Source organism: Diplotaxodon limnothrissa, linkage group LG1 (assembly GCF_057381915.1).
Source record: "Diplotaxodon limnothrissa isolate DT_005_m linkage group LG1, D_limnothrissa_male_GT1.1, whole genome shotgun sequence".
NCBI lineage: Eukaryota > Metazoa > Chordata > Actinopteri > Cichliformes > Cichlidae > Diplotaxodon > Diplotaxodon limnothrissa.
Window position 1 is genome coordinate 16,378,879 of NC_140596.1, and position 11,453 is coordinate 16,390,331.

Below are 11,453 nucleotides of genomic sequence, written 5' to 3' on the forward strand. Positions count from 1 at the left end.
TTCACTAACATTTGTTGCAGTGCATGTGTTCCCCTGCACTAGCCAGTATGAACTATATCTGTAAACAGTCATATTTTACAGTCAGCTTGGTTTCTATCCCCACCACTATTGCACTGTGTGGGATTCGAGTCTATTGTCTGGGTGACAAGAGTTTATGGCAACACAGACTGCCTTATTTTTACACTCTCAAACACAGACAGACAGCAAATGCAAACACAGCCATTAACATATGCGCAAATCGACCAGGATCATTTTACCAGTCCAAGTCGGGGTTTGCGTAGTCACTGATAACCATAAGAACCAATTAACCCATTTTCTTTATAGAAATGCTTCTGCTTCTGGATTCGTGAACCATCTCTGTGTCGTAGACAGTCAAAGACAAGAATCTGCAGCGCCATATTGCCTTCCCCTCCTCCTGCTTTGTCTGATCCTAGGAGCGTGCGTACGTCAGGTCTGTGAATGCAAACTGAAACTTAACAGTTTAAAAGAAAGAAAACAAAAAAGGTCCTCGTCAATTTTGCAAGTTCACACACATATCAAAACACACTCATTGGCTTTTGTTTGCTTTCTTTTTGCAGTGTTGCCAGTCTTAAGCTCAATCGCACTAATAGAACCAGAGAAAAACATCAGAATGAATCAAATGTTAAAAAAAATAGAGGTTTAAGGCACTCACTGGGATGATACATTTGAATTACAAATACATTAAACTTACTTAATTTTTGTGCATCACATTTGTTTTAATTGTATAAATGTTTAACCATTAGCTACAATTATTTTCACAGAAATTCTTTCCACTTCATAAAAAGTGAAAAATCTTTCAGACCTCTTTAGGTGTCTTAAGTTATATTCGAATGCTTGGCAATCCTACAAATATATAGTCATGTGAAAAAAATGTTTCCACAGCACTCTTTGCAGTCCTGTGGAAACTAAATACACCCCGTGATTCAGTAGCTTATAAAACCACCTGCAGCAACAATAATTTCAAGTAACTATTTTCTATCTGACTTAATCAGCCTCTCACATTGCTGTGGAGAAGTTTTAGCCTGCATTGTTGCTTCAGATCATTGAGGTTTGTGGGCATTTGTTTATGTACAGCACTCTTAAGGTCCTGCCACAGGATTTCAATCAGTCTGAGGTCTGGACTTTGCAACATTTTGATTCTTTTCTTTTTCAGCTACTCTGCTTCACATTTGCTGCTGTGATCTTCGCGCTGTTGCAGTTTCAGCCAGGCTTTAACTGAATACTTTGGTACACAGAGGAGTTCAGAATCGACGGGGTCCCGTGGCTGCAATACAAGCTCAAATCATCTGCCCTGCATCGTGTTTGACCTTTGCTATGTGTGCCGTTTGGTTCTCACCAAATTTTGCATTAACTGTGTATTATAGCCAAACAAACATCTGCACTTTGGTCTCACCTGTCTACAGGACAATTTTCCACAAGTCCTTAGCTTTGTTTAGAGTCAACATTGCACACCAAAGTCATATTCTGCTTAGAGAGAAGAGGCTTCCAAACAAGTAATACGTGCTCCCAAAAGGTTGATTCTGTTCATCTGGACGTAGCGTTTTCAGTGGGGAAAATGTTTCGTCACTCATCCAAGTGACTTCTTCAGTCTCAACCGACTGCAGGTTTCCCCAACCTTATAAACAGTACATTTACAAATAACTGAAACTAGCCAACTGAATGAACCGTGGGCTCATGAACAATGGACCTCACAGTCCATTGTTCATTCAGTGGGCTAGTTTCAGTTATTTGTATATGTACTGTTTATAAGGTTGGGGAAACCTGCAGTCAGTTGAGACTGAAGAAGTCACTTGGATGAGTGGATGACTTGGATTATTTACTTACCTGGATGACTGAGCATGCATCAAGACGGAGTCATACCTGCTCCGTGTTTTTTTTTTTCATTTTAATGTCTAGAATTATAAAATGTCTGCTTTTTAGAGTTGGTCACTCTTGTCTACATTTGATTAGCAGCACCTGGCTACTCCTGACCCTCTTGATTCCTCTGAAAAAAATCTTGTAAAAACTTTCTTCTCACATGAATGTAAACAAGAACCTGGAATTTCTATGAGCCTGAATATTTCTCCGTAAGTGTGCAGCATTTTCCGCTAAGCGCTCTTGAACAGGTTCTTGCTCACAGTCTATTAGTGGTAATTGTGTGATGCCGAGCAGGTTTGCCAGTGCATGTTTTGACAAGTATTAAATGGAGAGCATGAAAGCAGAAATTGGGCCGTGGTATGCTTTTACATAATGTGATAAAAACACAAATACTCTCTTATGGCAAAGTATTTTTTATTTGCATGCTTGTGGAAGTAGGTTTGCAGGTATGTGGAGCTGATTCTTGTTTCTTGATTCTGTTTCTTTCCATTTGTCTGAAACTATGTCGAGTAAGGACAAGATATTTGATGACTTAGTTAAACTCAGATTAATGGTTTAAACAAAAAAGTTAGTCCTCAGTTCTGTGACTGCCATGTTGCTTCACTGCTAGGGAAGATACATAACTGCATATCTGGTTGGCAATCAGTGGTTTGACGGCCCACACATCTGACCTCTGTTGCAACACATTCTAAGGATTCAGCCAACTTCAGTTAACCCCAAATCCATCATGTTTACTGTAAATAGCTTCTAGGAATGAAGCTGTGTCGCCTAACACACTTTAGTTTAGCTGCACATAGTGGTAAATATGTAGCCCTGTAACATGTATAGAATGTAAAACCTCTTGAGGTAAATTAGTAACATTGAGGTATAAATTGACCGGAGTGCAAATGACAGGCGGAAGAACAAAGAAGAAGAAGTATGAACTCGACAAAAAGAAGCGCACATGCACTTTTTTATAGGCGATCACATAGTCACAGTGAAGTCAAGACATTTTAACAGACACAGCTTTAGACATTTCTCTGCATTAAGCAATCGAATAATCTGGCTTAATAGTATAGTCCTTAAAGTCATCGGCACCCAAAATTGAGATAATTTTAGTTTGTTACTCAGAGCCACACCTTGTGTTATATGAAGGCATACCAGAAAAAAGTCGGTTTAACACTTAGGTTGTCACTGCAAGTAAAAAAGAAAAAGAAAAAAGAAAGCAAACCAAAACTCCCCCAAAAACTCAAAAAAACAAAAACATGTTGCTAATGTGGTACAAGTGTGAATTAGCTCATTAGTTTTATATCGCTAATCGCTATATGTTGTGCATAAAAACTGGATGATAAGGTTCCTCAGACAGGAAGAAAAAACGGTCTGAAAAAAATGAACCTCACGTTATACAAATTATAATGTCTACTAAGCTAACACCAGTGTGATCAGGTCCACTCATTAATGGTCATCTTGTCAGTCAGTAGCACAAAATAGATGAACTCTCTTAACGTTACCTCAGGCTGGTCGCAGTACGCCATCACACTTATTTCACCATCAGACACTTGTAGTGCACCGAGTGCTTTATAGAAAATAAAGCCACAATAAATTAAAACCAATATGATTAACATTAGAAAGCGTGTATTAATCAGACTAGGGTCAGAGGCCAGAGGGTGCTGGGATAGTAAGAATTTAAAACAAATTACAATTTAACAAAATAAAAAAACAAAACGCTGTTTTCGCAATAGCAGCATCTGATATTTTACTTTTAAACTTACAAAGGCTGTGGCTGTTTGGTTTGTTGTACTCTCTTCCACTGCTAGAGTGAAAAATGAGATCAGATTGTCGCCCATTTGATCCAAAGATGTTGTTTTTTTCATAACATACCCAACCAGTTTTGACTTCTTAGCAATACAAAAGAGACACTTGTGTTTTCTTATGAATGTTTAACAGGATGCATTTTCTTTGTAATGAGACTTAAAGGTAAATTAACCACAAAGGCTACTTCACAGCGGCGAGCAGGTATTTACAGCCGGGTATGTATTCAACAGTGAAAGCAGCATGCCCACTGCACAAAAAGAAGCTAATATAAACACAGAAGTCAGTCAGTTTCCATTCAGTTTTTAGATGGGAGTGTCCGATGAGCGCCTAAAAATGATGACTTTAACCAGATTAGTAAGCAAGTGACGTAAAGAGTGTATTCTTTCAGTTGTTTGAGGCCATCCTTGCTTTGAGACGGTTGATTTTGAGAGGAAGGAGGCCGGCCATCTCCTTACTCAGCTCCAGCTCTGTCTCCACAGTGGCTCCTGCCTCAGGGTTGGCCTCACAATACTGCACCACATACCTGCACAACAGGTGGAAGATGGAAAATCAAACATCATGGCAACTAGCAGGATGCAGTTGATCTAAATAAGTCTTTTTCTATTCTATGTTTTGTGCAATCTTAAAGTCCTGCCAACTATTTTTATATCTAACTGCCAAAGTGCTGGGTGAATATTCGTACTTGTAGTTTTCCAGAGATTTGTTTAGGTTGTCCAGTTGAACAGTAGGTGAGGTGCTGATGAGTCGGCTGTGTAGTCGAGCCACTCTGAAGCGTGCGACCAGAGCTGGTCTGAGAACTTCCTCCTCCAGGCGCTCTGGAAATTTTCCTTCTGGAGAACACAGAGAGTCTAAGAACATCTGGAAGTACCTGAAGAGAAGAAGATACAGAAATTACTCAGACATGAGTAAAACAGACCCACAGAGAACAAATAAAAAAGTACTTACTTGGCAGAGGCAGAGCAGAGATGGTTAAATTTCTTAATGGTGTGGTTATCTAGAGACTGTGTGTCTGCTTGTCGGTTGGCCAATGCAAGTTTTAGGTCCATCATTTCATTGTAGGTCTCAGCCAATTCGAACATCAACTGTCTGCGGATCATTAGGTAGTACTGTGCGTTCAAGTCTACAGAGAAGGAAAGACAAGTTAAGTCAGCTAACTGGTCATTTGCCTCTGTTCTTCCTCAACTAAACTTCATTAGAAAAGACATGACAGTGTCTTTAAAGAAGTACCGTTGCAGATCGGCTCCAGCATGTCCACCCTTCGTTTGTGCATCTTGCAGCGCCGCTCCAGATCCTCTTCAAAGAAGGCCAGGGATCGGAACAGAGCACTGTGATCCTGCAAAATCTCTATGTGGTCTGTCACATAGCCATCCATCTGAAAGTAGTCCTTGGCCTTTCAGAGTGAAACAATAGAGATACAGTCAAAAAAAGAAAAGAAAAAATTCCCTTCCTCACGCTTCTCTTTATGAGTGAGTTTGGGTGGGGAACTATTGCTTTTTCTATAATATAAAAGCAACCTTAAAGCCAACCTCACACATTAACCACTGGGTCACAACACCCACGTACACATTTCAGGACCACCAAAAAGTACGGCTTTAAATACACGTTGTGGGTTCAGTGGTTGGTGTTTCTTTCTCACACATGAACAGCAGAAAATACTTGAGCAAGGGTAAACACGAAACTGGGATCAAATCTAACTCAGGATTTTTAGTCTTTAAGATGTGCACTTAATTTTTACATCAGCAAGAAATAAAATGACAGATCAACTGTAACGTGAAATATTACATTGGATACAGTAAGGGTGTCAAACTCATCTTAGACAGTGGGCCACATCCAGCCTACTTTGGTTTTAAGTGAAACAAGTGAAACTACCCTTTCTGTCAGTGTACAGCCCCATTGAATCCAAGAGTTTCAACAGAAAGTTTCAGGTTTTCTACATGATGAAGAAAGATCGCTGCAGCAAATCCAAGAAATCTGTTAACATGACTTTTTATGACTAAACTGTAAGTGATAGGCATGTAAAATGACAGAAAAATGTGTGTGTTCGTCTGCCTGTGATGAGTGAATGGTTTGTGTTTGTCATATATATATATATATATATATATATATATATATATATATATATACACATATACACACACACACATATATACTTCAATCATAAACAGTGAAAAAACAGGTACTTTTTATCATTTCATTGTTTATTTATTACTTAGTTACTTTGGTTTGGTATTAATGGTCTTTACCACAGAAAGCTGTAAAATTTATGAAAACACCGCTATGCCATTCTTCAGATTTTCCAAAGCCGTCCACTGGGCTGTATTTAGAGGGTCAATTCTGACCCCTGTGCCTTATGTTTAACACCCTTGACATATACAGTAGTATCTTGCAGTGCTGTTTGGGCTTATAAATGCTTGCCAAAAACAAACAAATGTGTGCGTTTGTACGCTGCATTTTCTTATGTAACAGAGTTATATGATTATCTGTACATCTTGTATGGGATTATAGTGAATTATTGTGCAACCTTGTTGGGTGTGTGTGTGTGTGTGTGTGTGTGTGTGTGTGTGTGTGTGTATACACATACCTGTGTGACATGATTCTGTCCTACCAAGAATACAGATCTGGCCTCAGTGAAGTCCAAGGGGAACAAACACATCACCTGCAAATAAGAAAGCTAATTAATTTGATTGCTCCTTCTGCATTAGCTCGATTATAAATTTACAAAAGGCTATGCTTCATTCTTCCTTAATAGTCAGATTTTTTAACTCTCCCCTCAGTAAAAAAAAAAAAAATGAGTGAGACTCTGTAAACACACTGTCTACAAGGCCTGCAGCATCATGCAGAACCAGTAGCATTATTCTTCTTAACAATAATACCTACAATATTTACAGTTTTAGTATCAGCAGAAGAATTATCTGGCACAAGATTCAGACCTTCTCTTCAATGCTAGCAATAGAGTCAAAGGTGTCTTCAGAGCCAAACAGCAGAGCACTCTTCCTGCCCTTTTCTTCTTCTTCCTCCTCACGTCGTCTAGCTCTCTTCAGTTCCTCCTGACGATCGGTATCCAGCTCACCGATGTTGTCCTGAATATGCACAAACACATGCAAACAGACTGCATTTTAAGATAAAAACAAAACACCAGTGCAGATTAAAGATGCAGAAAGAGATAAACACACAGAAAAACAGATGTTCCACATGACAAAATACTCTAAGACCAAGAACGGTCAACTTGACGTGACAGTGCTTAAAAAATGTTTTAACTGAGACATGACATTCTGCTGATAAAGTTTTTGTGGTTAGTGTCACAACAAACACAATAAAGCCACACACATCTATGCAGTACCTCTAGCTGCTTCTTGGCATCCTGCAGGAGGTTCAAACAGTATTTTATCCAACATCTTGCGATCTCTGCTCTCTTCTGTCTAAGATGTTCCCTGCGTTCACTCTCTGCCTCATCTGGGTCAGACCAGAAGAGAAAAAGATGAAAAAGATGTTGAGATATGCCACGAGATAGAGAACCAAGAGCAAATATGTCTGAAGGATGTAAGGATGGCATGAGGGGTTCGCACGGACTGTGCCGAGGACAAGAATTTTAAGTTGTCCGCTTTGGGACACAGTTGCATTTTCTCCTGTTTGACTCAGTGTAGCTGATGATGGGTACAAAAGTAAATGAGCATTAATAAGTATTTCAAATTAAGTTGGTATAGATAATTACTCTCTTGTGCTGCAGCCTCAGAAGGAACCTCGCCTGCCAAATCAGAAATAACAGTAGCTGCTGAGAGGCAGTGTCTGCCTTCCATGTAGCGGCCCTAGAAAACACAAAAGCACAGACAACTACACACTCATTTCTCATCACTTCATCTAAAACAAACTACTGTGACAGGCATGGCAATTAAACCAGACATTAAAAATATGCTTCTGTACATTTGAACCATAAGAAAATACATAAGAGCTGGAGAACATTTAAAAAAAAAAAAAAAAAAGCAAGGTAAAGGTTTATTCTCTTTGAACAGAATAAACCTTTCAAGATTTATTCCTTTTAAGGCTTAATCTTGGATATTTCTATAGTAGCAAACAACTACAAAATATGAAGACTGACTCATCTTTATTCAAATAGAAAGTGAAGCTATTGAAATGAGGAATGTCGTTTGGTGTCCGGGGTGGAGGTAGGCAGCATTAACCTGGTGTGTTTTATGTCTGCAGGAGAAATCGGAGCTCCTTGAAAAAGCACCAGGAGATAATGGAAACACCACACGGAGACTTGCTCGCTGTGTGGACGCAATATGAACCAGCGAGCCACTAATGCTGCTTAATTTTACCATGCTGTGTAAAGAGTGGAGAATAGATAAGAGGATAGCTTATCAAGTCAATATTTTTGGCTAACTGGGCCCTGTATAATGAAGTATTTCAACATATTCAGGGTATTTTTCTGTTATCTGAATTTACTTGGCCAGGCGATAAGGATAAGAGCTAAAAAACGAGGCTAGTTATCAACCCACAAAATGAATGCAGTGTCTCCTGCATTTGGTTTTCTAACCAGCGAACTAATCTAAAAGGGACATTTCACAGGTCACATGACTTTTGTTCCACAAAAGTCCCTATGACTGCTGCTTACTCCGGAGATGTTATCAAATGGTGATTAAGAAGCTATAAAGAACAAATAAAATCTAAAAACTGTGCCAGTAAAATCCAACACTTTTGCAAAAACAACAAAAGATGAATGTTGCAGCAATTTGTTAACAGTTAATCGTTAGCGCACAGAGCAGTAAAATAATCATTTTGTTTTTTAGTTGCCGAGTGGCTTCATAGTGCTGTTTATTTCTTAGGTGACAGCTGCACATTATAGCTCGGAAACTTAAAGTTTACTGACCTATAGCCTAATTAAGCCGATGTGCTTAGTTTTTTCGGCAGATCAAATAGGTACTCTGCAATTCAGTCCGTGTAAAAGAGACTTAGCAGCAGATTAGAATCAAGTATAACAACATTTATACATTTTCTAAATCAATAAATTAACATATGCATATTTCTGTGAGACTCAGTTTGAACTTTCAGTGGTCCTAGTAAAGGATGGCTTAAACTGGACATTATTCTCTCAGCTGCAGACTCAATACTGTTTAAGGGTTTGAGAATAAAGACTAAATATAAAAACAGAAATGAAACATAGACTTGATATGATGTCACCAAGGGCAGTGTAGGGGTGCTGCTTTAGGATCAGACAGTAATGCTTACACAACAATGCAACAGTTTTAAAACTGTTCCCTGTCAAAAGAAAATAATACATACAGTAAATCTGCATGTAAGAATCTATATTTATTACTGAATCAGAAACACAATGACTTTAGATGGTGATGAAAAACTTTAGACCAAACCTACTCTGCCTGCAGAGATCCAAGGAATTTTAGGAATGGTGACGCTATGTTCTGGAGAACTGACTGATCAGTAGACGGTGATTTTAGAGCTGTTGATCTCTAATGTGGAACTTAGCCTGCTCCAGACGACGTTACAGTATAAGCTACCATGACAAGTTACTCCGGTAAGAAGTGAAACACCTTTGTAGTGCAGAAAACTCAGGGTTAGTGCTGAAATTAGCTGGATAAGACACAATCTTTCTTCTTACTACAAGCTTCTGATCTGGCTGTGTGTGTACGCTATAGTATGTGATTTAGACTAAACCAGGACGCTAAAAAATTAGATTTTCATCTACACCATTTATAAATCAATAAATTAAGATGTCCTGCACGTGTCCAAAGCATCTCAATCTTGCCTCTCTAACTCAAACCTATATTATATTAATTTCTAATCATGTCCATACTGCTGATGAAAATCTGAGCATCTTCCACTCAGCACTGCCATCAGCTCCAAACACAGCAGGTCTCACTACCATCTTGTTAAACCTCCCTTTTTACTCTTGTTGCCATCATCTGTGACATTCTAAGTAACTCTTATGTGACATCTAGTGGTTGTGAATACTGCATGCAGCACTTTTAAAAGAAAAAGCATTTTATATAACATGCAGAATATCTTAGGTTGCAGATCAAATGTCTATAAACGACTTTAAACTGGCTATATGCTTACCTTAGTGATGTAATACTGGGATAGTGTAGCAGCATTTAGTGCCCACTCCATTGGAGTAAACTGATTTAACTGTAGCTGTCTCTGCAGGGTTGTGTGGCAGTAGGTAGCGGCACGCTCAGTTTGACCTGAGGGACAAAACTATAGTTACTATAGTTATTACAAGTAATTTACATAGCAAATTAAGGGTCAGATGCATTTTCTTGTTGTTTCATCAGTGTAATTTTTTGTGTGCGTGTATTATCCTTAAACAATCTCATACTCACCCAGGTTTTTATAAACTTGAGCAAGGTAGTACATGGTATGGGTGTAGGCCAACTCAAACCTATACACAAGGAAAGCAGAGAGAGACAAAAGGACTAAATAAAAGCAAGGAAATAGCAATAACCTGGAAATCTGCTGTGGAAGTTACCTCTTAATCCTTTCCTGGTGAGTCAGCAGGCTCTCCTCAGCAGCAAAGTACTCTGTCATGTCAGTGGGAGGACTACCATCCTGAAAAAAGAAGGAATTAAATGATGAAGAGGATTTACCTATTGTGATTGCAGCAGCCATACTGTGGGGGCAGCATTACCTTCCTGAAAACTAATATTTCATTCAGTCCTCATTTTTTCAAAAATAAACTTTTATTCAGGAAATCAGCCTTGCCTCCTTCATGTAACGTTGATAGATGGATTCTGCAGTTTCGAGGAAGCCCTGTGCAGTCTCTGTCTCATCCCGGCCTGCCCAGAGGATACCCAGCTGGTTCTGAAAACACAAGGAGACAAGACATGAGCATCAAATGATCATGCATCGTCTGATGCTCCTACTATAGCAGTGTGACTCTTAAAAAAATGTAGCAGTGCTTTATTTATAACGCTTCACAAACACTCTGATGGAGTGTTTTCAAAAATCATCCATAGCATTATAATCACATATCACAGGGTTAATACATATTCTTATCAGTGATCATACCATAACTTCTGTATGTAGTGTCATTTTTTATTTATTTATGCGTTTTAAATAGCAGCTTTGTATTATTGTAAGAAAGAAACGATCAACGTTACCCTAACGTGGATAAACAGGGACACATTCAGGGACGACACTCTGCATCTCTCCAGCAGCTTCATGCAGTTCATTAGGTGCTCCTGCCCGGCTGGAAGCTCCTCCGTGTCCACATGGTTGACGCCCAGGTAGTATTCCACAGCTCCGAGTTTTGCGGCCCGCAACCCGGCTGGTGAATCACCGCTGAAGCCCTGGCCGAACAGGTCCTCTCTCTGCCCGTCCACCGGCTGCTCTGTCGGCCGTTGGTCGCCGCTCTCTCCGCCGCCCTCCTCTTCACCTTCGCCCGCTTCAAAATTCTTCAGCGAGCAGTATATTTCTCTGAGAAGCTCCCTGGCTTTGTATTTAGAGCGGAAGGGGTCATTTTCTGGGTCGTTTCGTGACTCTATTTCTGTGAGATTTTGGGCGTTCGTGAATTTGTCGCAGATAGCTCTCCATTCGTTGCTGTTGAAGGACGCCATGTTGGTCCTCTTCGGCGTTCTGGCGCAGCTGCGTGCTTCTTGTTGCGTTGCTGCCATCTACCGGAGGTTGCTCTCTCTGGCCATGTGAGTTTCCTTCCTTTGAGTTATTCCTGTTTTACTCCATTAAAAGCATTGCTTGCCTACATTTCGGAGTTCTATTGCAGCTTTAGATTTTAATTACAGTTATGGTCAAATCAAAAGGTCACTTCACTT

At 39.5% G+C, this 11,453-nt stretch overlaps 1 protein-coding gene across 1 annotated transcript; it reads right to left on the minus strand.

Annotated features, from left to right (window-relative positions):
- Positions 1–2,694: 2,694 nt before the first annotated feature.
- On the minus strand, positions 2,695–11,297 carry kifbp (kinesin family binding protein). Its single transcript, XM_085353797.1, has 13 exons — positions 10,785–11,297; positions 10,387–10,485; positions 10,154–10,233; positions 10,008–10,066; positions 9,745–9,869; positions 7,385–7,478; positions 7,013–7,125; positions 6,603–6,752; positions 6,254–6,328; positions 4,900–5,062; positions 4,618–4,792; positions 4,355–4,540; positions 2,695–4,195 (listed from the first exon to the last, which is right to left on the minus strand). The coding sequence occupies exons 1-13, from the start codon at positions 11,295–11,297 to the stop codon at positions 4,057–4,059; spliced, it is 1,971 nt and encodes a 656-aa protein (XP_085209923.1). The 3' UTR covers positions 2,695–4,056.
- Positions 11,298–11,453: the final 156 nt, after the last annotated feature.